This window comes from Stegostoma tigrinum, chromosome 25 (genome assembly GCF_030684315.1).
Source record: "Stegostoma tigrinum isolate sSteTig4 chromosome 25, sSteTig4.hap1, whole genome shotgun sequence".
NCBI classification, from domain to species: domain Eukaryota; kingdom Metazoa; phylum Chordata; class Chondrichthyes; order Orectolobiformes; family Stegostomatidae; genus Stegostoma; species Stegostoma tigrinum.
The window spans coordinates 50,461,638-50,488,741 of record NC_081378.1 but is presented as its reverse complement, the minus strand read 5'-3'; the positions used below and the strand labels follow the sequence as shown (position 1 = coordinate 50,488,741).

Here is a 27,104-nt window from a genome sequence, read left to right as displayed (position 1 = left end):
ACATTCGTGCACAAGCTTCTCTGCACTCCACAAGATCAGCCCCACCCACCCCTAACCCATGAGTTTTCCTTTCGCCACTGCACCCTCCGTCAACACCGCTGTCTCATTCTTCACAGACACTCAGGCCTCACCATCAGCCATACTACTTTAACATTTTGTTCCTGTACAGACATTTTTTGTGCCATCTAACTTAATGTGATTGGCAGTGTTGAATAAATGACTCATTCTTAGTTAATCCAAGCTTTTTCTTTAACATTGCAACCAATGTCTAACTTTATTTTTTTTTACTTTATACTAATAAGAACTGTACTGATGATTTTGTAAAACTTATTCCTTTATTTTTCTATTTTTGTACCTGAGATGGCACCGGGAATAGTGACATTGTACACTTTTCACTATACTCCTGTACCACTGTACTAGAGTACACGTGACAATAAAACCTAAACCTAAAGTTTGTGGTCACAAGGATACTTGCAATTCACTTTCATTTTCTAATTTAATTTCTTCTGTGGAACCTTGTCAAATGCCTTCCGAAAATGTACTTAGGCAACATTGATAGCTAATTCCTTACCCACTGTATTAGGGACCTTCTCTAACCATTGACTGCAACAATCAGAAAACCCTTCAGTAATTAATACAGACCCTATTGATTAAGCTTTGTCTAATCCAAGTCTTCAGTTACTCTGTCACCATTAACAGACTCAAGTCTTTTCTCTACAACTGATGTTAAACTGTGTGGTCTATAATCATCTGTGTTTTCAGTCTCTCATTTCTTAAGCAATGGAATTGCATTTTCAAATTTCCAATTCAAGGTCAATTTCTAAATTTGAAGCTCTTTGGAAGATTATGATGGATACAACTGTACCATCACCCATTTTTTTGAAGATTCTGTGAAGGAGATAATCAGATTCTAGAGATTCATCTATTGCAAGCCACATTAGTTTTACTATAATTTTTTATTCACATTAAATCCAGAGTTCTCCCCATCTTTGACTTATTTTTGAATTTCTCATTACGCAGGCATTTTATGCTCTACTTGCACCTCTTGTGCAAATGTCATTTCCTCATTGTTCACTGTAGTCTCACTTCTTCAGATCTTTCTTGCTTTCTTCCATATATTCACCAAATCTCTTGCCATTATTTTTGAAAACCCTTGCAGATATGTTCTATTCCGTTTGCATTTCATTCCTTTTCTGTTAACATATTTTTTGCATTTAAAATCTCTTCCTGGTCTTTTCCTTTAGCTTGATATTAGCTCTTACCTCGTGTGTTGATCATAGTTCCTTCATGGTACAAGTGAAGCACTAGTCATTTAAGGACATATACTAGAGTTGTACTGCCTGAATGATTTATTTCAATATTTCCCATTGTTTGATGAGTGCAGCAAATAGAGGAAGATCAGTGGAGTGGACTGTATGTTTGAAAGGGGCCCATTCAATTAAATTCCTTAACTCTCTACTTTGTATCATAGATCCGAGGATCTTCCTCACAGATGCTGGGTCTTCAGCATTGCTCAGAAGCTCCTAAACTATATTTAAAGTGCTCCTTGATCAAGAACTAGCTACCTTCTCAATGCCCCCTGAACTGAGGATCCCTCTCTCCAATCACAACACCTGTTACTGTGTTTAGAGCAGGTTGATGGCAACCACCCCACTACTCAGTAAAATTCCTTTCAGTGGCACTCCTCAAAATACTGCTAAAAACCTGTCAAATTCTGACCGTCTCCGCTATCAGTCCCAGTAACTTTGACAATATCAATCAAATGTTGCTGCAGATATCCTGAAGCTTATAAAACAATAAGAGCCTACCTTTGAACCAAAAAGCCTGGGTTCAAGTCCCATTTGCTCCAGAGGTGTGTCATAACACATCTGAACAGACCGATCAAAAATATCTAAAACAATTGTAGGATACCAGTAAGTACCTTGCTTAAATCTTTCTGGTTTCACCAATCAAACATTGAGTTACCTGTAACTCCTGCTTGTGAGATCTGAATCTGGCAATAATTGGGTCCTTGACCACAAAGTTTAACCTAGAATCTATCAAAATCTATAGTTCTTTATTACCTCCTTTTTTTAATTCACTGAACTATTTCATTCTGCTGATTATTATTGAGGGGTGGGGAGTAGTGTGGGGAATAAAGTACTGCACATAGCCAAGAACACAAAACAATATTAGATAATAAAGTGTGCAGCTGGATGAACACAGCAGGCCAAGCAGCATCTCAGGGGCACAAAAGCTGACGGTTCAGGCCTAGACACTTCATCAGAGAGGGGGATGGGGTGAGGGTTCTGGAATAAATAGGGAGAGAGGGGAAGGCGGACCGAAAATGGAGAGAAAAGAAGATAGGTGGAGAGAAGAGTATAGGTGGGGAGGTAGGGAGGGGATAGGTCAGTCCAAGGAAGACGGACAGGTCAAGGTGGTGGGATGAGGTTAGTAGGTAGGAGATAGAGGTGCGGCTTGGGGTGGGAGGAAGGGATGGGTGAGAGGAAGAACAGGTTAGGGAGGCAGAGACAGGCTGGACTGGTTTTGGGATGCAGTGGGTGGGGGGGAAGAGCTGGGCTGGTTGTGTGGTGCAGTGGGGGGAGGGGACGAACTGGGCTGGTTTTAGGATGCGGTGGGGGAAGGGGAGATTTTGAAGTTGGTGAAGTCCACATTGATGCCACTGGGCTGCAGGGTTCCCAAGTGGAATATGAGTTGCTGTTCCTGCAACCTTCGGGTGGCATCATTGTGGCACTGCAGGAGGCCCATGATGGACATGTCATCTAAAGAATGGGAGGGGGAGTGGAAATGGTTTGCGACTGGGAGGTGCAGTTGTTTATTGCGAACCGAGCGGAGGTGTTCTACAAAGCGGTCCCCAAGCCTCCGCTTGGTTTCCCCAATGTAGAGGAATATTTCTGTTTTAACTTCCAGGCTGAATGCATACCATATGCTTTATACTAGGACAGTTACAAATCTTGCTGATTAAGCTCTAGCTTACTCGATTACATTTTTCTGTCAAGTCATAAGGCTACTTTTGAGTCATTCATTACTACTGGAATATCCTCATTCATTTGATGGGGATATAGTGACATAGTGGTAATGTCACTGGCAGGTAAGCCATAGGGTCAGACTAATGCTACAGGATAGATGTTCAAATCGTACCACATCAGCTGATGCAATTTATATCAATTAATAAATCAGAACCAGAAAGTTATCTAGTTCATCATTGCACTTTCAGCCATCCAGCCTACACGTAAACCAAGTTCCATAGAAATATGGTTGACTCTTATCTGTCCTCTGAAATGGCCTACATCCCATGACACAAATAGGAAAAAGTCTCTTGTATTTGTATGATTAGCATAAACATGTCACAAGAGTGCCATTTTAATAAATAATTTTCATTTTCTAAATTGACTATTGGGTTTTTGTAAATAGTTGTTCTGAATGCACAAGTTTTGCAATATGTATACACTAATCAGTCAAATTATATGGTCTACATCACATGGAAATATTGTCTTTACGTAGTCCACTGATAGAGGAGACCACAAAAATCCACACAATGATCTTCCTTGTCTAAAGTAAACTTCATGTGTAATGTTTTGGTGTTGTTAAAAATAGATAATCTTTCACAGTACAGTGTTGTTTCTACTTCCTATGGGTGTTTTTTTTATTGCACAGTAGGCAGTACCAATCAGAATTAAAAGCATGTGTCATTACAATATATAAAATTCCAAAGCTGACTGTAACTCATTCTTGCATTCCTACATCGATAATCTTTATTGCTTTTGTTATCACAATACATAGTCCAAAGTCTATTTTGTATAAAGTGCATAACATGTAGAAGTAGGTCATTCAGACTATTGAGTCTGTTTCACTTTCCGATCAGATTGCGGCTGATCTGCTTATCCTCAACTCCATTTTCCTGCCTTTTCCCACACCCCTTGGTTCCTTTCCAATCAAAAATCTTTCTACCTCTGTCTTGAATATATTAAGCAGCACAGTCTCCATGGCCCTCTGCAGTAAAGAACTGCATGGGTTCGTTGCGCTCAGAGGAGGGATTCTTCCTTGCTTCTGTTTTAAAAGGGAAATACCTCTTTCTGAGATTATGCCCCTTGGTCCTACACTCTCCCAAAGGGGTAAATAACCTCTCTCCTTTATCCAGTCAAGTCCCTAAGAATCTTAAATGCTTTAATCAGGTCACCTCTCATCCTTCTAAACTTCAAGCACAGGCCGAACCTACTCAACCTCTGCTGTTATGAAACTCTCTTTGAAACTGCGATCAACCTTGAGAATCTTTCCTGAACTGCCTACAATGCCAGTATATCTTTCCCTAAGGAAGGGGAATTAAAGTATTCACCATATTCCAGATATGGTCTGACTATTGCTCAGTATAGTTTTAGCAAAACCTACTAATTTGTAGGCTCCATTCCCTTTGAAATAAAGCCTAAAATTCCATTTGCCTTCCATATCACCTGCTGAAATTGTACTCTAGCTTTGAAATTTGTGGAACCTCCCAAATTCCTTTATGTTGCAGTTTTCTGCAGTCCTTCGCCATTTAACATTCAGGTCCTCTATTATTCTAGCTAAAGTGCATAACCTAATATTTTCCCATGTGATATTCTACCTGACAGATTATGTGCATGGGAAAATTTATGTTCCTTTGCAAATTCTTGGTATATCCCACCACGACTTCCCACTTACTTTTGGGTTAGCTGCAAACTAAGAGATGGTTACATTCACACCCGTCATCTAAGTCATGACTGAATATTGTATATATAATAATAGTGTGAGTGTGTGTATACATAAGCTGTACATGATATACAATATATACATACAATGAATATTGCAATAATGGTGGCTCCAGCACTGATCCCTGGGCACTCCACTTGTTACAGGTTGTCATCCTGAAAATGCATGATCTTTTTCTATTAGCTAGCCAATTCTCCATTTATGCTAATATACCTTCTCTAACACTATGAGCCCTTATCTATTAAATAGCTTTATGTGTGGTGCCAATATCAAATGCTTTTTGCAAATCCAAATATATTTCATTTACCAGCTCCCTTTGTCTATCCTGCTTGTTACCTCAAAGATTCTAATAAACTTGTCAAGCATGAAGCCTTGCTAATACTGTTTAATTAGGTTATATATTTTTAAATTCCCTGGTATCACATCCTTTATCACAAAAACTTTAACGTTCAGGAGTCTTGGGGAAGAATGGTAATGTCCCTACCTCTGGGCCAACCTGACCCTGCTATGCATCACATGCCTGATTTAAAAAAAAATCTATAAATTCAATATTTACCTGTGACAAATATTAAACTAACTGGTCTATTATCATCCGTTTTTTGCATCCCTCCCTTTTTGAATAATAGTGTGATATTGGGAGTTTTCTACAACTGAGATTTTTCCAGAATCTAAAAGATTTTTGGAAGATTGCTAACAGTGCATCCACGATCCCTGTAGCTATTTCCATTTAATATTCTAGGATGCAACCCATCAGGTCCAGGTGACTTCGTGCCCTTTAGCTCCATTAATTCCCATAGTAAACTACCTCTATTACCATTAAGTAATAGTAATTTCGTTATTGTTTTCTTTCCTCTCCTCCCCCCAGCAACAACATAGATGAGGATTAATGTAGCAGATTCAGAAACCACACAGATGAGTTATATCAACAGATTCAGAAATCACACAAACATGGAATTACACAGAACTTCAGAAATCACACAGAGAAGGAGATATACATCAGACAAAGAGTTATACAGCCAATTTGGAAATCTCACAGATGTGTTATGAAGCAAACTCAGTGATTCCACAGGTGAGAGCTATACAGAATATTCAGAAATCAACTAATAAGAGTCATGCAGCAGATTCGTAAATTGAAGAGAAGGAATTACACAGAAGATTTAAAAATCTCACAGTTGAAGAATGTACAGCACATTCAGACAATGCAGAGTTGTGGAATTACACAGCAGATTCAGAAATTGCATAGTTGAAGTATTAGGCAGAACAGGCATTTCTACTGCCAAAAATTCACTATCTGGGCAAGTTTTATCTTCAAATCCAAAGGACCACAAGATGCAGGAACACAAATAGGCCTTTCCACCATTCAACGAAATCATGGGTTGATTTGATAATCCTCAACTGCACTTCCTTGCTTTTGCTGATAACCCTGAATTCCTTGACAGATTAAAAGTCACTCAACCCTGATCACACTTAACATGAGAGCTCTCTGTGGCCAAGAATTCCACAGAAACAAACAGAGAATACTGGCAAAACTCAGCAAGCTCAGCAGCATGCATGGAGAGAGAAACACAGTCAATGCCTTGAGTCCAGAACAACTCACCTTCAGAATTTGACTGCTTCTCTCTCCACAGATCCTGTCAGTCTTGCTAGGTTTCTTCAGCATTTTACGTTGTTTTAGATTTCCAGCATCCACAATATTTTGCCTTTATGAAAGAATTCAACAGATTGATTATCCTTCAGAAGAAAATCCACCTCCTCTCTATCTTAAATGAGCAACCCATTTTTCTGAGATTATGTCCTCGGGTCCTAAACTCTCGCACAAGGAGAAACAACCTCTGTGCATCTACCGTGTCAGAGAATTTTATATGTTTCAATAAGGTTGCCTCTTATTCTTCTAAATTCCAATGAGTACAAAGCTAACGACCTAACCTTTTATTTTATTCATTCACGGGATGAGGCTGTCACTAGCTAGGCAGCATTCATTGCCTATCCCTATTTGTCCAGAGGGCAGTTCAGAGTCAACCACATTGCTGTGGGTCTGGAGTCACATGTAGGCCAGACCAGGTAAGAATGGCAGTTTCTTTCCCCAAAGGACATTAGTAAACCAGAAGGATTTTTACCAACAATCAACAATGGATTCATGGTCATCATTAGAATCTTAATTCCAGAAATTTTACTGAATTCAAATTCCACCATCTGCTGTGGCGGGATTAAAACCTGGGTCCACAGAACATTACCTGGGTCTCTGGATTAACAGTCCAACGATAATTCCTCTAGGCCATTGCCTCCTCCCAACTTGTATTAATAAGAGTAATTTTGTTTGTTTTTATTTGTTTCATGTTCACTCATGGGATGTGAGATGACTGGCTGGGCAAGCATTTATTATCCATCCCTACCTACCCTTGAGAAGGTGGCGGCAAGTTGCATTCTTGAAACGCTACAAGCCGTGTGCTGTTAAGTAGAGCACAACACTGTTGAGGGAATTCTAGGATTTTGACCTAGGTACACTGATGGCAGTGGTATACTTCCAAGTCAGGCTGGTGAGTGGTATGGAGGGGAACTTGCAGGTGGTGGTGTTCCCGTGTATCAGTTGCTCTTGACATTCTAGATGGAAGTGAATTTCTGCACTGCATCCTGTTGGTGTTACACACTGTTGCCATCGAGTGTCGGTGGTGGAGGGAGTGAATGTTTATGGTTGTCATGCCAATCAAATGACCTGATGTGCCCTTCTTTAGTGTTGTTGAATCTGCACTCCTCCAAGTTGGTGGGGAGTATTACATCACACTTCTGACATGTAGATGATTGACAGACTTTGGGAATCAGGAGGTGAGTTACTTGTTACAGTATTCCTTAGTCTCTGACCTGCTCTTGTAGCCATCGTATTTATTTAGTGAGCTTAGTTCAGTTTCTTGTCAATGGTAGCTCTCTGGAGATTGATAGTGGGTGGTAATGTCAAATGGCTGGTGGTTAGATTGTCTCTTATTGGAAATGGTCATTTTCTGGCTTTTCTGTAGTACGACTGTTCCATGCAACTTTTCAGCACAAGCCTGGATATTGTCCCAGGTCATGTTGCATTTGCAAATAGATAATTTCCATATCCAGTATGAGCCCAGTGATCCATCCGTGGACTGCTTCCAATGCCAGTATATCTTTCTTCAAATAAGAGGCCCAAAACTGTTCACAGTATTCTAGCAGAGTGTACTGTACAGTTTTAGCAAATTACTTTTATAAACATTTCCTTTGAAATAAAGGCCAATGCTCATTTCGCCTTCTCTATTACCTGATTTTGGATGCTAGCCTTTTGTGATTCATACACAATAACTCCCAAATCCCTCTGATGTAGCTTTCTGCAATCTTTCCCCATTTAAATAATATTCAGCTCCTCTAATCTTCCTGGCATTTTGCACCCTATATTCCTTCTGCCAAGAAATTTGCTAACTGCTCACTTCTGCCAAGTAGTTTGCCCACTCACTTAACTTGTCTATATCCCTTTGTATGCCCTTCTCCACTTGCCTTTCCATCTATTGCATTGTTTACACATTGCACTTTAGTACATTAACTTCATTCATGTCAGTTGTGTATAGGGTAAATAATTGTGGCCCGAGCAATGATTCCTGTGGCACACCACTAGGTATAGGTTGTCATCCTGAATCACAGCATCACTACCTGTTTTGTTTTATCTCCTCCCATTTTTAAATAGAGTTGTTACATTGGCATTTCCCTGTCTCTGGGACTTTTCCAGAATCTAAAGATTTTTGGAAGATGTACCAATGTATCCACTATCTAAGTAGCTACTTTATTTAATATCCTGGATTGCATCCCATCAGGTCCTGGGATTTTAGGCCCATTAATTTCTCTAGCGCTTTTTCCTCTTTCCCTGCTTCTTTTACCCTTTTGGTCATTTGGCAATTTTAGAATGCTAGAAAATTGGATTTTTGGAATGTAATGTGGAAAACAAAACTTTTAGCTCAATATTTTGTTTCTATTAAAATCTAAAATTACCAATAAATTAAAATGCTGAACTATCCGAGATCAAAAACATAAAATCCTGAATAAGTGCATACTGTTAAACGACTCCTTGAACAACAAAGTTTGATCAATGTGAGCATTGTTATTAGGGTCAACATTTAATGTTGATCAGAAGATGGTGCTGAGTTGACTTCTTTAACTACAGAAGTCTAAGTGACATAGATATATCCACAATACATTTAGGAGGCAATTCCAGTATCTTGATCTTGTAACTGTCCGAAGATCTGGTCACTAAAAGTGCATTCCTGGGAAAGTATGAAATGATGGTACTCATAGACAAGGAGGGGAGACACATAGTGAAGTCACATAGCCAATTCAGACACATGGATTCATAACAGAGAGCTTGAGAGTTTGCATTTTTATTGGCCAAGACTTCAAGGAATAATTAAAAATAGGAAAGTGTGGGGTGTGGGGAGAATCATCTGATTTGCATTCAATATTCCAGTAATACAACTGGAAATCAGAGCATTTAGAAATCTGAACAGTCACTTCATTTTAAAGCATAGCTGCTCACAGTGTCACAAAGATACTGTGTAGTGATGTATTGATGGACTTCTTACACCCCTAAAAAAGTACACATAAGAATGAGCTTAGACGGACCAATTGGTGTTTTCTGACTCTTTCTACTTTGAAATCAAAACAATTTGTACATGCAATTGTGTTACACATTGTTTCCAGTATATAAAAAAAACAACTCAATTAGTTCTGAGAAAGTGTCACCATACCCAAAACGTTAACTCTGATTTTTACCTCCACGGATGCTGCCAGACCTGCTGAGCTTTTCCAGTAACTTCTGCTTTTGAACTCAATTACTCGGTTGGATAGGGGGCCATAAAAGAATCAAAAGCTTCTGTGATTTTAAAAAATATGAAGGCTTTCTCTTTAATTTTCAATTCCGTTCAATGAGACTGGAATCTCAATCAGACTCTTCCTTTGCAACAACAGATTTGTAATTGTGTATTTAATGCTAACATTAAAATAACAATTTCTGGTTCTCCAAGGAAGACTGACAAATACATTAGAAACAAATCTAAGAAAGTTAAATCCCCAATAACTTTGCTTTATAAGCCTTTAAAAGCCTAACCTCTAAACTAACAGACTGATAAATCTTCAGGCCGTCCCTTCAAATGACAAGGCATCATCTCTGGGCTGTGCATCATAGTTGGTAAAGGAAGAGAGAAAATGCTGTCAGAGGAGTTGAACCCTGGACTAGACTGTCAAAAGTTCAATCACTGGATGACAAAAGCAAAAGCATCAGGGCATGTTGCTGACCATCTGCTGGCCATAACTGCACGTGCACAGAAGAATTGGCTGGTGGGCGAGGAATATGTCTGATGCTATATCCCCATGACATTTTCCTGGCCAATTGAAGTTGATATAATCGTAGTGAAATGGAGATCTATAGCACAACAAAAAGGCTCTTCAGCCTTTGCATCTGTGCCAGTCAGAAACAACCATTAACTGCTGTAATCTCATTTTCCAGGACTTGGCCATAGTCGTACAAGAAAATCTTCTAATTCAGTATGTGGATGTACCTACTGGAGAAGGTGCAAATAAGGCAAGGCAGGTGACTGAGGTGTCAGTGGGGGAGCACTTTGGGCCCAGTGACCATAATTCTAACAGTTTTAAAATAATGATGGTAAAGGATAGACTGGATCTAAAAGTTAAAGTTCTAAGTTGGAGGAGGGCCAACTTTAATGGTTTGCAAGGTAAAGGGATGGCTGAAAATGGGAAGTCTTAAATAAAAATGAGATGACGAGAGTCCAGAGACAGTATATTTCTGTTAAAGTGAAGGGCAAGACTTATAGGTATCGGGAATGCTGAATGGCTGGAGAGATTGAGGCTTTGGCCAAGAATAAGAAGGAAGCATATATCAGGTATAGACAGCAGAGAAAGAGTGAATCCCCGGAAGAGCGCAAATATATAAGGAGTATATTTTAGAAGGAAATCAGAAGGGCAGAAATGGAACATGAGATAGCCTTGGCAAACAGGGTTAAGGAGAATCCGAAGGGATTCTATGAATACATTAAGGACAAAAGGGTAATCAGGGACAGAATAGGGCTCCTTAGACATAAATAAGGCCACCTATGTGTGGAACCGCAGGAGATGGGGGAGATACTAAACAAGTATTTTGCATCTGCATTTACTGTGGAGAAGGATATCAAAGATAGAGAATTTAGGGAAATAGATAGCAACATCTTGAAAAATGTCTATATTAGAGATAGTGGTGCTGGATATCTTAAAATGCATAAAGGCGAATAAATCCCTGGCACTGATCAGGTGCATGCTAGAATTCTGTGAAAAGTGAGGGAAGTAATTGCCGGTCCCCTTGCTGCAATTTTTTGGAAATCATGGAACCCCTACAGTGTGGAAACAGGCCTTTCAGCCCAACAAGTCCACATTGAAACTTGAGCCCCCCCACCCAGAATTATCACCCTTTTCCCTGTAACCCATCAACACATCCCTGAATGCTATGGACAATTTAGCATGGCCAATGCACCTACCTTGCACATCTTTGGACTGTGGGAGGAAAAGTACCCAGAGGAAACCCACACAGACATGGGGAGAATATGCAAACTCCACACAGAGGCGCCTGGAGGTGGAATTGGAAACAGGTGTCCAGTGCTGTGAGGCAGCAGTGCTAATCACTGTGCCACCGTGCTGCCCATTAACAGATTTGTGTCATTGATAGCCACAGGTAAAGTGCCGGAGACTGGAAATTGACTAACACAGTGTCACTGTTTAGGAAAGGTGGTAAGGAAAAGCCAGGGGACTATAGACTGGTGAGCCTGACATCGGTGGTGGGCAAGTTGCTGGAGGGAATCCTAAAGAACAGGACTTACATGTACTTGAAAAGGCAAAGACTGATTAGAGATAGTCAACATGGCTTTGCATATGGGAAATCATGTCTCACTAACTTGATTAAGTCTTTTGGAAGAAGAAACAAAGAAGATTGTAAAGTCAGAGTGGTGGATGTGTCTATATGGACTTCAGTAAGGCTTTCGACAAGATTCCTCATGGTAGACTGGTTAGCAAGGTTAGATCACAAGGAATACAGGGAGAACTAGTTGTTTGGATACAGAACTGGCTCGGAGGTAAAAGACAGAGTGTGATGGTGAAGGGTTGCTTTTCAGACTGCAGGCCCGTGACCAGCTGTGTGCTACAAAGATCGGTGATGGGTCCACTGTTTTTTGTCATTTATATTAATGATTTGTATGTGAACTTAGGAGGTACAGGCAGTAAATTTGCAGATTACACCAAAATAGAAGGTTATCTCTAAATGCAACAAGATCTTGATCAGATGGGCCAATGGGCCAAGGAGTGTGAATTGCTGCATTGTGGAAAGGTAAATCAGGACAGGACTTATGCACTTATTGGTATGATCCTGGGGAGTGTGGCTGAACAAATAGCCCTTAGAGTGCAGGTTCATGGTTCCTTGAAAGTAGAGTCCCAGGTAGACAGGTTAGAGAAGGCAGTGCTTGGTATACTTATCTTTATTGGTCAGGGCATTGAGTATAGGAGTTGGGAGGTCATGTTGTGTCGGGATATTGGTTAAGTCACTCTTGGAATACTGCGTGCTATTCTAGTGTCCCTGCTATAGAAGGATGCTGTGAAACTTGAAAAAGAGTTCAGAAAAGATTAACAAAGGATTTTGCCAGGGTTGGAGAGTTTGAGTTATATGAAGAGGCTGAATAGGCTGGGGCTATTTTCCCCAGAGGGTCAGAGGCTAAAGCATGGCCTTATAAAGGTTTATAAAATCATGACGGGTACAGATAAACAGACAAGATCTTTTCCCTTGGTGGAGATGTATAAAAAATAGAGGGCATAGGTTTACCGTGAGAGGGGAAGATTTAAAAGGGACTTAAGGGGCAACATTTTCATTTGTATAGAATGAGCTTCCAGAGGAATTGGAGGAGGCTGATAGGAAGGGTTTAGAGAGACTCAGACCAAATGCTGACAATGGGGCTAGATTTATTTAGGATATCTGGTCAGTATGAATGAGTTGGACCAAAGGGTCTGTTTCTGTGTTGTACATCTCTATGACTCTTCATTCCCATGGCATTACAAGTTTACATCAAAATTCGTGTCAAATGTCATGAGGATTTCTGCCTCAACCACCCTTACAGCCATTGAGTTTCAGATTCCCATCACCCTCTGAATGAAAAAGGTTTTCCTCACATCCCCTCTAAATCTCCTGCCGCTTACCTTAAATCTATGCTACTTGGTCACTGGATCCTATAGCAAGGGGAAAAGTTCCTTCCTGCCTACTCTATCTATGCCCCTCATAACTTTAAACATTTCTGCCATGTTCCCCCTCAGCCTCCCCTACTCCAAGGAAAGCAACCACAGTCTATCCAATCTCTCTTCATAACTAAGACTCTCCAGCCCAGCAACATCCTGGTAAATCTCATTTACAGCCTTTCCGCTGCAACCACATTCTTCCTATAATGTGGATTCTAGAACTGCACACAGCACTGTAGCTTTTCAAGCAGTTCTAGTATAACTTCTCTGCTCTTAAACTCTATGGCCCAGATAATAAAGCAGAGTATCCCATGTCTTCTTAACTGACTTATCTATCTGTCTCCCTAACTTAAAGGGCACGCGTACCAAAATCCCTCTGCGGCTTGGTGCGTCCCAGGACCCCACCATTCGTACATATTCTCTTGCCTTGTTTGATCAGTTCAAGTGTATCACCTCACATTTACCTGGATTGAATTCCATTTGCCACTATTAGCTCACCTCATGAACCCATCCATATCCTCCAGGACTTGGTGCAATCTCATCTTTTCCACAGTGAGGTGACCAGATCTGCACATAGTACTCCAGTTGTGGCCTAACCCAATACATTCTTAAAATGTATTTTAAGAATTCTGCTCCCTCTAAACCTTTCACACTATGACCACCTCAGTGAAGACAGTTAACGATTCCTGCTGTATCTCCATGTCAACCCAAATGCAATCAGCATGTTCTTCATTTTTAAGTGCTGCTTCTTCCAAAAGTTGTTTTTTTCTATTTCAGTCCTGACGAGTGAGGATGAAATGCACTGAATTCACCTCATTTATGCAATGTTTAAATTCCGTACTGCCAAGCCATTATATGCAAATCAGTATTATGTGGACATGTAAGGGAGGTAATGGCTGAGTGGTATCATCACTAGACTATTAATCCAGAGACCCAGGTAATGTTTTGGGGATCTGGGTTCAAATTCTGCTATGACAGATGTACAACCTGCATAATTATCTGGAATTAAGAGTCTAATGATGATCAAACCATTTGTTGACTGTTGGAAAAACCAGTCTGGTTTGCTAATATCAGAGACAACAAAGTTTGGGGCTGGATGAACACAGCAGGCCAAGCAGCATCCCAGGAGCACAAAAACCGAAGCCTCGGGCCTAGACCCTTCATCAGAAAAAGCTTTTTCTGATGAAGGATCTCGAACCGAGGCATCGGCTTTTGTGCTCCTGGGATGCTGCTTGGCCTGCTGCGTTCATCCACCCTCACAGTTTGTTGTCTTGGATTCTTGAGTGTCTGCAGTTCCCATTATCTCTGGTTTGCTAATATCCTTTAGGGAAGGAAACTATCATCCTTACCTGCTCTGGCCTACCCTTGACTCCAGAACTACAGCAATGTGGTTGACTCTTAACTGCCCTCTGGTAATTAGGGATGGGCAGTAAATGCTGGCCTAGCCAGTGATGTCCACACCCTGTGAATGAATACAAAAACTTTTAAAGTGGTCATCCAAGTACTTTTTAAAAGTTTAACTTTCCTGTCTCTACTATCCTCCAAGGCAGCGTATTCCAGACTCCCACCACCTTCTGGGTGCAAAAGTTTTCAACCGCCCTCTGAACTTCCTGCCTTTCACTTATAAACACTGTCCCCTTTTTACTAACCCTTCAACTAAGAGGACAGCTCCATCCTGTCCATGGACCTTATAAACTTATACACTTCTATCAGGCTTCCCTCATACATCTTTGCTCCAATGAAAAACTCCGAGCTTATTCAGCCCTCTTTCTTAGCTAAAGTGCTCTGTCCCAGCCAACACCCAAGAGAATCTGCTCTGTAACCTCTTGGTGCAATCTCATCTTTTCCACAGTGAGGTGACCAGATCTACGCACAATACTCCAGCTGTGGCCTAACCCAAGTTCTGTACAGCTCCAACATAACTTCTCCGCTTTTATAATCTATGAATAGACTAAGTCCGAGTCTTCTGGCTTAAAGAGAGGGCCAATATAACTATACAACAAGAATCCTTAAAAAAAAAATCTGTGATGGCACCAGAAACCTTAATCAGCCTTTTCAGACATGTTATGATATACCGCTGGCACAGGTAGGACTTGAACTTGGTCTTCTGTCTCAAAGGTAGGGACACTGCAACTGTACTACATGGGCCCCTACGATTGCTGTTACTAATTGTGCTTTACATAGATGATTTGCATTTGACATAGCTAGTCACTACATGTAGTTCATATGCAGATTTCCGAGATTTCAGATGTCTTTGACCTGTGTTTCCTAAGTGCAACTGCCTCTTGAAAGGTAACAAAGTGTGAAGCTGGATGAACACAGCAGGCCAAGCAGCATCTCAGGAGCACAAGAGCTGACGTTTCGGGCCTAGACCCTTCATCAACCTGTTCAGACATGTTATGATATACCTCTGGCACATCTCTGATGAAGGGTCCAGGCCCGAAACATCAGCTTTTATGCTCCTGAGATGCTGCTTGGCCTGCTGTGTTCATCCAGCTTCACACTTTGTTATCTTGGATTCTCCAGCATCTGCAGCCCCCATTATCTCTGCCTCTTGAAAGGATTCTAATTGCTGACAAGTAGGTTCTGCTCCAACAGACAGAAGACATAATTCTGCTCACTCTGGTTGTGGTGGCAACTGGTTTACATTTCCATTGCACATTTGCAATTCAGGTGAGGATGGAAGGCAATATAGGTCTCAGTTTACAGAATGAGGAGCGGTCTCAGCCCGCCAATGTCAGTTTTTGCCCCCACCCCCACAAAACCTTCATGTTCCTCTCTTCTTTGTATGGCCTGTTGATCCTCAGGTTTGAGCTTTTACATTTCCAATCTGGCTTTCATTTAAGTCTTCCATCTCACCACTTTACTTTCTAAGACCCATGCCCATAGCTTAGTTATACCAAACGCTGTGCTGCAACATTTCCTTCTCCCACTGAACCCAGGGTATTGGTGACTGTCAGTGACCACACACAGCTTCCCTTCCTTCCAACCCACCAGTGTCCAAGAATGTTCTATCATCTTCCACGCTAAATGGTGATTTGCCCCCAACACAATTACTGCTCACTCAGCATCCCACCATGCTGCCTCTTATCCCCAAAACTGACTTGCTCAACTTAACAACACTAGCAGTGGTACCTGATAAGACCCCTTTGTCTTTCGGTGTATAAACTCCCAAGGACTTACCCTGGTTTCCCCCACTAAGGAGTGATCAGCTTCTAACTGACTTATCACCAGTTCCTGGCTTGTTGCACTGGACCTAAGCAATGAACACAGACCACTCTCAGGACTGTAATGGTACAGAACATCTGATCCGTAAACGCCCAAAGCAGCCAACTGACCATGTTCAAGCCTTGACATGAAGCACATGTATTTGTCACATAAGCTGTTGGCACATGCTGTAGGTGTGACATGGACACAGCACAGTATGATATAGCAACATGTCAGCCTCCTTGAATGGTCACTGCTAGCAAATGTGACAAGTTGTTTGGCTTTGTGTCTGCACTACAAGCTAAGGCAAGGCAGAGTATTATGAGCCTATAAACTTTGTCTGCGAGAGAAGTGTGCAAATAAGGCAACACAGATGTGAGCATCTAGGCAGGTGCGAAGTGAGTGAGGGCTAAGAAAGCAAGCTATCAACCTTGAGATGAACCTTGTTCTGATGCACGAAATGGATGCCTGCCCCTTTATGCAAAATGTGCAAAGAAAGGTGTCGGTGAGCATTCAAGTGCAGTATTGAAGAGATGAACTGTATTCTAAGTGAGTTGGAGATGTGTCAAGACGTGGCGAGGCTAGTGTACATCTGACAACATTTGCAGTTGCCGAGAAGTGCAGGCCATTACTGTCCATGGACTGTGTGATGTTGGTGAATGCTAGTCAAAACGGATACCCAGAGAAGATGCAAGTGAGCTGTAGCTGCCTGGTACCTGCTTAGGATTTCATGTCAGGCAATGTTGCGATCTAGTTTTTCTCTGCTGTGTGGGAGAGAAGCAAATTGCATTTAAATGAGGTGAGAATGGATAATAATGAGATGTAAATGCATGTAAAAAGGTCCCTTTTATTCACTTGCAAGATTCTTATGTAGTCACTAAAATCTTGCATGGGGGGGGGGGAAACCTCCCGATATCAGAAATCATATTTTTCTGATCTTGCCGTATTTTCCCCACCTGAATTATCATCGTCCATGTCATTCAGGACTGGGAAGATTTCACTATTTAAGATAAGTAAACTATTTCTTAAATTACATGGAAATGATTTCAGCGATTACATGCTATTTTTACTCCAATTCAAACTACTGACCAAGAAGAAACACTTGCTTTATGATGGAGACAACATACAACTATTTGAAAACTAAAAAGAATCTCACCTTTCACAATGTGAAATAAATCAGTGAAGAAATCTATTTATCTCACTCATACCCATTACCTGTGTTCACTGACTGGTCTCGACCTCTAGTCCAGCAAAACCTCAGTATTGATATTATAATTTCCTGCATCCAAATGTTTGCATGGTCTCCTCCCTCTCCAATTCTGTAACCTTTCCCAATATTCCATGAAATTTTCAAGGGAATTCTATCCCCAAATCCCCCCCCATCAGTTCTTTGAAGATATTCCTTAAAATCTACAACTCTGTCTAAGCTTTTCTTCTAATCTCTTCGAATATTACCTTATACTGACTTGGCCCAAAATGCTTCTCCATATTGCTTTGGTGAAGGGCCTTGGAACAGTTTCTTACATTAGAACCCCTATGCAAATGTAAGCTATTGCTGCTTAAACCAGTTATTTTAAACTTGGCTCAAGAAAATTTTGAACAAATTAGGATATGCTACACAAAATTTCTAGAGAAATTTCTGGTTGTATGCAAAAGGCAAAATACACAGTTATTTGGCAGATATTAACTGAAAGGAAGCCGTGTCTTTAATGTAGGGAGACAGTCAGTTCCCATAATGTTTCCCTACTATCAAGGTTTTAAGCACTCACTGTTGGTGGGGCAGGGATATCCAATTCATTTGGTTCCTCTTTTGATGAGCACTCTTCCGCCCATGATGATGTTGGACAGATTTCAAAGTCAGTGTGTCCCACATCCTGCAAGTACTGGTACAAAGGAGAATTCTGACAGATAAAAGGGAAATAAAATAAGCAGCATTTTAGGAAAGCAATGCAAAAGCTGATCACGCTTCAAATTAGCTTTTCAAGCTGACAAGAGACTTCCATTGTTGTTACTTGAGAAAGCTTCTGATTCTATATTTTACATTTATTTTACAGTACTCCAGATTCATGGGAACACTAACCTCATGCCACCCTTCAAGGCACACATCATCCTAATTTGGAAATATATCACCTTTGCTTCACCTGTCACTGGTTCAAAATCCTGGAACTCAGTTCAGACAGGAGAATAGAATAGAATGGAATCTCTACAGTGTGTAAACAGGCCATTTGGCCCAACAAGTCAACACTGACTGTCTGAAGAGCATCCCACCCAGACTCATGTCCCCCCCCTTCCTTATCCCTGTAATCCTGCATTTGCCATGGCTAATCCACCTAACCTACACATCTTTGGACTGTGGCAGGAAACCATAACACCCGGAGAAAAACCCACACAGACAGGGGGAGAATGTGGAAACACCATTCAGACAGTTGCCCAAGGCTGGAATTTAACCTGGGTCCCTGGCACTTAACCACAGAGCCACCCATGTACTGTGGGTGAAACTGACTCCCATGAACAGCAGCGATTTAAGAATGCAACTCACCACCACCTGTTCATGGCTGATTAGGAAAAGGCAATAAAAATACTAGCCTAGTCAGCGATGCCAAATGAATTTTAAAAAATTATCAAAATGTGTTAGGGAATAGCTTCTTCAAAACGTGGCCAAAAATTTAGGTTTTCAGCAAGCTTCTGAAAACAGCATAATATGGGAGCAAGATAGCAAGGGAAAGAAAAAATTCACTGCAGCAGAGCAGCACTGGCTGCAGCCTGTGCTATTGCTCTGAGTGAGAGAGACATAAGGGTGAAGAAGATAACAGAGTCACGGAAATACAAGATGTATGCTGAGGGTGGGAGAGAGGTGTAAGAATGAGATGGGAATTTGAAAATAAGGACCATAAAGCTGGTACATTGAGATAAAGTGACCCAGTGTTGATCAGAAAATGTAGGAGCAATTAGATGATGGATGGAATACAAGCACAAAAGATCTGGTCCAGTTTAATTTTGTGTAGGAAACAGCTGAGGAAAGCATAGAAAAAGTCAATCAACATTGGACAGAGACAACAGTCGACACAGATGGGCCACTTTGATGAGGTTAAAGTGTACAAAAATGTTACTGATGAACTAGTTATGACTTCATAGTTCAGCTCAGGAGTGTGTGCCATTAGCTTGATTGAGCAGTCAGGAAGGAGGATGGAACTGGTCCATTTGTGTGTGCAGTTTACGGTGGCAATTTAAAATGCAAGCATCTTCAGTACTTTTGTCCAGAAACACTGGGCATTAAATTTGAGATGTGTGTTAAACGTAAGTGTCTCCCAGTTTGTAATTAATTTACAGAACATGCCAAAAATAAGCTATGATGAAATACCAGATTTGGTGGCATCTCCTTTGACAGACCAGGTGAACACTGCTGAAAAAGACCAAAGGCCTGTGGATGCTAGAAATCAGAAAGAAAAACAAATTGCTGGAAAAAGTCAGCAGGTCTAGCAGCATTTGTGGAGCAGAGTTAAAGTTTCAGGTACAATGACCCCTTTTCAGACACAGTTTGCCATGTGAAATTCCACAAATACGGAAGAACCCTGAAGTTATTATACAGTCCCAGATTCCAGGTTGCTGAGGGATGAATGAGAGATTTCAGGAAGGGAACATCCGCACTACCACCTTTCACTCGTCTTAATTTTCATACATTCAGTAAAAATCTAGATCAGAATATTGCACTAACCTATATCCCAGCAGCTACTGTTATCTTTCTCAAGAGGCATTTTTTCCTCCTCTCTGGACACTAGGATTGAACACAATCCAGACAAATTGGATTAAACTCCTTCCTTGCTGGCATCACCAACAGTTCATCCCTGAATATTCAAACCTTAAATCAAATATTTAATTTGACTCTTAAATGTCAATCAAGTTCAGATTAAAAAAGTAAATTTAAGACAGATATAGAAACGTAGTTTTTTCAAATTAAGTTTTAGGAAGTGGATATCATTGGCAAAAAAAAGAATCCACATACATTTTTCATTCTTAGTTGGCCTAAGAGAAAGACATTGGACCTTGGGAACAGCCAAATGGCACCATGCAAGCTCTCAGATAGTCTCTTTCATGATGATGATTGAGGTATAAGTATTGGCAAGAGATAGAAAAATTGCCCTGCTCTTCATCAAAGTAGTACCATGGGATATCTTATGCCTATTTGACTGAATAAACCAGGCCTGTTTAAAATCTCACCTGAAGGCATTTGCAACAACACATTACTTTCTTAATACTAAACTGCAGTGCCAATGTATGCTCAACTCTCTGGAATGAAAATTGACTCAGTGACAGTGTTACCAACTAAACCATGACTGGACAGATGGCTAATAAGTGATGGAGAGGGAGGGGGGGGGGGGGGAGGGGGGGGGGAGAGGGGGGAGAGGGGGGAGAGGGCTGGGGGAGGGAGAGAGGGAGCAGTTTCCTTCCTTGGGGAAATGTATTTTACAATAACCCAATAACTTTTAGTCAAATGGGAAATACTGCAGTTGCTGAAAATCTGAAATATAAACAGTAAGTGATGAAAATATTTGGCGGGGCAGGGCAGGCAGGATTTAGGGAAAGAAAGACAAGGTGATATTTCAAGTCAGTTACCATTCATAAGAACCTCAGCTTGTCACAATTATTTTATCAATTGCCACTTCACAAGTGACCAGATTTAATTATTTAACTTTCTCAGTTTGGTGTGCTGAACTCTCAAACTCCGAACTGGAGTTACAACAATATAATCATTAGGCTATTTGTGTTAATGGGCATTTCAGCACTTGGTTTCAAGCTGAAGTTGGGAATGGTGTCAAAGATATTGTTGGCGCAACTTGACTTTGCACTATACATTGATGTGTTGAGGTGCAAAGGTTAGGTTATACTTCCTGCAGTGACTATCCTTCAGATTATACGGTCAATCCAATGGTTTTTTTTCAAAAAATTATTTCATGGACTGTGAGCATCACTGGCATTTTTATCCTTTCCTGACTGCCCCTGTGAAGATAATGCCTTCCACAGTGCTGCTAAGGAGAGAATACCCAATGATAGTGAAGAAACAGCAATATAGTTCCGAGTCAGGATGGTGTGTGGTTTGGAGGTGAATGTGCAGGAAGTAGCATTCCCATGTATCTGGGACCCTTGTCCTTCTGGACCAGTGCTGCCTAAACTTCTGTTTGGTGTGACTGCATTTTCATTCTTTAGACTTCGTGTGACCCCAGGGATAAGTTTCAGGGGTGCTGCAAGAGTTGCTGATGGTGGGGTGAAACATCTGTAGATGTAACATACAGGGTGAAAGAAAGCGAGTGTACACCCCTTCTCTGCATCCCTTTACCAAATCTCCGCCATCTCCTCTTCCATCCACCTGTGTCCTCATCAACACCCCCATTCCCCCGTGTCTCTGCTGCCCTATCCATCTTCCCCCTCTCTCTGCTGACCTATCCACATTCCCCCTCTCTCTGCTGACCTATCCACCTTCCCCGTCCCTCTGCCAACCACCCCACTTTTCAGCTTTCACCAGAAATGCCTCATCATCCCCTCAATCCACCAATCCATCTCCCATTCTACCAAATTTCGATCTCCTGTTCCCTTCACCCATAACCCCTCGCCAACAACCACCTTTTCATCTCACTCCTTGTCAACAACCCCCTCCTTGTCTCCCCTTTGTCAACATTTTTCCATTCCCCCCTTGTCAAAGATTCCGTCCTTACCTCTCTTTCAAAATCCCCCTCCCCTCTAGAATAAACCATTCCACATCTTCTCACTTTGAAAATCCTTTTCCCATCTCTCCTGCTTGAAAATCTTCTTCCCAGTTCCCCACCACTTCAATACTCCCAGCCAAACTCCCTCCTTTCAACAAACCCCTCTTCCTTCACAAACCGCTCCCCAACTCTCCCCTTTCAATCATCCTCTCCACGTTCAACTGGCCCACCCTATTCATCCTCCCCTCGCTTCAAAAACTCCCTTCCATCTCCCAGTTTCCTAGAACTGTTCCTAATCTCACTTGTCTTCAATGACTCTTTCTCATTTCCTCCTCAATATTCTCCTCTCTTCAACAAATCCCGCCCATGATGGTACATACGGTTGCCACCAGGCACCAGTGGTTAAATGAATGAAGCATTTAAAGTGGGAGCTGGTTGACAAATGACTGCTGTGTTTTGGGTGATATCAAGCTTCTTGTTTGTTCTGGGATTTGTGCTTTCAATCATACTCCTGACTCATGCCTTGTAGACGGTGGACAGGCTTTGAGGAATCAGGGAATGAGTCATTTGCCACAGAATTTCCAGCTTCTGACCTGGTCTTGTAACAACAGTAGTTATATGGCTGGTCCATGAGCAAGATTTAATCAGCTTAAATGCACCAGAGTGGAAGCTGGTCATGAGGATATAAAAGTGCTCATCGATACGAATGATTAAGACAAGTTGATCTGCTCTGAAGTGCCTAAATTCCAGTAATAAAGCACTCTCTCGCTCTTAGTTTTCATTTACGATTACCATTATATACCAAGGTAGAAAATTATAGGTTCAGCTATGTCATCAAACTTCATGATTCTGAAATTTGTTCGAGCCAGATCATACCATAACAAAAATGTAAGCTAATGTCAGAGGTTTATGCCGCAAACTGCAGATGTTTTAAATTGTACATTGAGGAACAGCATTTTAAAGCTGAGAGCTCATTTTGTTTACCTATTTGAATAAACTGAGTCCATGTACGACAGCACCACTGCACTTGTCCACGCATCGAAACATAAAACCTTAAGGAACTTTGTAAAAATATAATCATTTGAAAATGGACACTACAGTAAGAGATATTAGAGTGGTCAGCTCTTAAAGGTGGAGAAACATAGCTGTATACCAATGATACGATGAGGTGATGGGATGACAAAATGGTTGCTAAAAAAAGTTTTAATGGAAAAAAATTACAATTTATTTAAGACTAGATGTTGGATTAGTTCTGTGATAACACAAAGATTGTGAAGGGGCTGAATGAATTAGTGCAGAGCTAGAGACAGGTGTCAACAGTGTACCTGGGATAACTGACCTTATGTCTTCAGGTAACGTCAGCAAGGAGCAGTAATTAAACGAGGGAAAGGGAGGGACCATGAATCAAGCGCTCGAGATACAAATGATGCAGTGACAGGAAGATGAGCTATTTACTGGGGATTCTGTGGCTCTCAAAGCACTGGAGGTAGATAGTGTGATCAACCATGTCAAAGACTGTGGAGGTATTGAGGGGCATAGGATGAGTTAATGTACCAGAAATTACAAAGTGGACTGGGTGTGGAGAATTTTGAGGTATTGTGCATCAGGTAGAATAGTTATATTACATGATTTCCACATTGGACATTTTGCACTCCTCCCCTCAACTATAACCTCCATTTGCTTCCTCAACTTCAAAAAAATGGAAAAACCAGTTAAGTATTGAACAGATGTTTTGCATCTGCCATTACTGCATAAAAAAACTTATAAAATTTCTCAAAGACACTTAAAAACAAGAAATAAAAGGGAGGGAGGATTTTAAAACAAGCGGTGGAGTACCACATAAAAATGGATGAAAGATTCAAAAAGACAAGAAGGAAAAAAAAATAGAGAAATGGGTCTTTTTCGTATTGGTAAGCTGTAACTGGTGAAGTACCACAGGAATCTGTGCTAAGGCCTTAACCATTTACAATCTATACCAATTGTTTAGATGCAAGGACTGAATGTAAGGCAGCTAATTTTGCCAATGACTCCAACATAGTTAAGGTGTTTGTTGTCAAGATGAGGTAAGGAGCCCACAAAGTGAATATAAATGGGCTGTGAGTTAGCAAACATTTGGCAGATGGAGTGTATTGGGGGTGGGGGTGGGGTAGGTGGCCGGGATTGTGAATTTGTTTACAACAGAAAAGCAGTACCTTATGTAAATAGTGAGAGACTGCAGAACTTGGAAGTAGACAGAGACCTAATACATGAATCCCAATACAGCTTTGTGGGCATAGATAATAGGAACTGCAGATGCTGGAGAATCCAAGATAACAAAGTGTGAAGCTGGATGAACACAGCAGGCCAAGCAGCATTGTGCTCCTGAGATGCTGCTTGGCCTGCTGTGTTCATCCAGCTTCACATTTTGTTAGCTTTGTGGGCATGTCAAGTAATCAGCAAGGCATATGGAATATTGACATCTATTGAAACGGAAGTGGAATACAAAATAAGGAAATTTTACTGCAGCTGCACAAAGCATAGTTCAGACCATGTCTGAAGTACAAGGTACAATTCTGCTCTCCTTATTTGAAAAAGATATAAATACAATAGAAACAGTTCACAGTGGGTCACCCAGCTCATTGGCTCATTTGAACCAATTGGAGTTCAGAAGAATGAAAAGTGATCCTAGTGAAACACAAAAGGCCCTGAGGGTATTAATAGGGTATTTTCCAAGAAGGATGTTCCCCTTGTATGAGTGACTTGAACTTGGGATCCAGTTTAATACAAAGTGGGAAAAACAGGATAATATTTTTCTCTGAGAGTCCTTAGTCTCTAGAGTTCTTTGTTGTAGGTTGGATCATTGACTTTATTCAAGGTTTAGTCAGATAGATTTTTAATAGACAGGTGAGTTGAGGATTATGATGAGCAGGAAAGAAAATGAAATTTAGGCTACAAGCAGACCATCCACGATCCTACAACAGCACTGCATTTTTGATGGGCTGAATGGCATCCTCTTGCTTCCAAGTTATGTGTTCCTATTTTATAATATTAGAAAGGTGAAATAGAATGAATTTTGTTGCTCCTTGCACAGAATGACATGAAATATTACATTGTTGATGGGCTTGTTGGCTCAGTGGTTAGCACTGCTGCCTCTCAGCACCAGGGACCCAGGTTCGATTCCCACCTCAGGCGACTGTCTGTGTGGAGTTTGCACATTCTCCCCGTGTCTGCGTGGGTTTCCTCCGGGTGCTCCGGTTTCCTCCCACAGTCTAAAGATGTGCAGGTTAGGTGGATTGGCCATGGGAAATTGCCCGTAGTGTTCAGGGGTGTGTGGGTTATAGGGGGATGGGTCTGGGTGGGATGCTCCAAAAGGGCAGTGTGGACTTGTTGGGCTGAAGGGCCTGTTTCCTAGGGAATCTAAAAAAAACAGTACTTCAAAAAAGTGATTGATTATTTAAACAGTTTTGTTAGTCGCCACACAGCTGTTACTACAAAATTGAAACAAAGTAGAAGCCTAGCCTATTCTACAAAGTACCATGTTTACTGTACAAACAAACTAATTGTGACAGGTCTCTAGTTTTAATCCTTTGATGTGGCCAGTGTTGAAAAATTCCTGTAAACTGCTTTTCTAGTTTCAAATGTTTATCTTACAGTTTGGGACTGGAGGATATCTGTTGCAGCTTTCCTTCTCATGTTTTAAATTCCAAGAGTAGAAGGAGCATACAGAATTTGCCAAAGATTTACAAGCAAGTTCAAATTCAAACTCTGCAGTACAATAGTGAAAGCAATTACAAAGATATTGAATTTCAAAGAGCTGTTAGAGGCCCTCAGTAGAGTGATGCCCTGGAAGGCCACTAAACAACAGGAATCATCAGCACACTTGACAGTAGAAAGCAAGGAAACTGGGAGATTGATTTTCCCAACGTTGATCTTGATTTTTCTTTCAGCTTAGACACACATATGAACTTTAAAGGTTACAATAAGAATCTAAACACCAATCAAGAGCTATCCCCGTAATAATGTCAAAAGTCACATGATACCAGGTTACACTCCAACAGGTTTATAGAAAAGAATAGAATCCCTACAATGGTGAAACAGGCCCTTCGGACCAAACAATCTACACTGATCCTCAGAGCATCCAACCAGACCCATCTCCCTTTAACCCACCCAATCTAGGAGTCCCTAAACACTACAGGCAATTTAGCGTGGCCAATCCACCTATCCTGCACATCTTTGGACTGTGGGAGGAAACCGGAGCACCCGGAGGAAACCCACGCAAACACTTGGAAAACGTGCAAACTCCACACACACAACCGCCCGAGGGTGGAAGTGAACCCAGGTCCCTGGCGCTGTGAGGCAGCAGTGCTAACCACTGAGCCACCGTGCCGCCCCAATGCTCCCCAATATTACAATGCTCCGGCCAGATCAACTGCTTGCAGGGACACACACCCAACTCATGCACCTTCACAAATCACATTTTATGGCTTTTAATTTATTTTCTTAGCTTTCACTCACTTTGTGTTTGCTTGGATGCTTTTTAGCACAAACAGAAAGGTAGGCACTTTGTCATGTTTGCTAGCACTGAACAGTCAAGTGTGGTTATGCTGCTGTACAGACCACACTGCGTCATATCCACACTACAATATATGTTAGCAGGATACACAGCAAACATGTTGCACATGTCTCAACTAAATGGCCATATCAGAAAGCCAGAAGGGGAGCAGTATCTCGTGGAGTTAAGGGGCACTAGGGTCACTCTGGGGAGTACTGCTACACTTAATCAAGGACATCAGTCCATCTCAATTCGGGGGGTGTTCATGGTCACTATGGTCCTTGGTGAGACCCATGTCTGGGGACAGGCATCCTTGCACTCCAGGGATTGACCATAATCAGTACTGCAGATTTGGTCTGCAGCAATGGGAGTACACCATTGTATCTGCCCTATTAGATCCAAGTTTGGGTGGCAGTTGAGCATTGGCCATCACCCACCTTTGTGTAAATGTCCGCTCCCTCATCAAACTCTAAGTAGAATGAGCCTTTGCTGCCAGAGAAGTGTGCACTTATGAGCCATCACGGACATAAGGTGGACGCAACAGTGGAACAAGGTAACAGGGAAAGGTAAGGTGTTCACATTAACTTTCCACTCAGCAACCTGCTCATAAGGTGCTAAGTCTTGGCTGCACTCATGAACTTAAGTGTTGAAGGATGGCAAAAATTTTC

The 27,104-nt window shown here is 41.3% G+C and overlaps 1 protein-coding gene across 6 annotated transcripts in view; it reads right to left on the bottom strand.

The window, feature by feature from the left end:
* The window catches only part of vezt (vezatin, adherens junctions transmembrane protein), a 71,965-nt gene that overhangs the window by 35,178 nt on the left and 9,683 nt on the right, over positions 1 to 27,104 (bottom strand). For 2 of the 6 annotated variants that reach the window (XM_059654733.1, XM_059654731.1), the window contains exons 2-4: positions 19,919 to 19,978; positions 17,973 to 18,104; positions 14,346 to 14,458 (exon numbers count right to left, since the gene is read on the bottom strand). The exons of 1 other annotated variant lie outside the window; for it this stretch is intronic. Coding sequence is in view for 2 of the 5 variants with exons in the window: in XM_059654729.1 (XP_059510712.1) it covers positions 17,973 to 18,104 (132 nt within the window). In the remaining 3 variants the exon portion in view is untranslated. Of the gene's footprint in view, positions 1 to 14,345; positions 14,459 to 17,972; positions 18,105 to 19,918; positions 19,979 to 27,104 lie in introns of those variants that run through there. 3 more of the 6 variants (XM_059654729.1, XM_059654730.1, XM_059654736.1) reach the window with 2 other exon arrangements.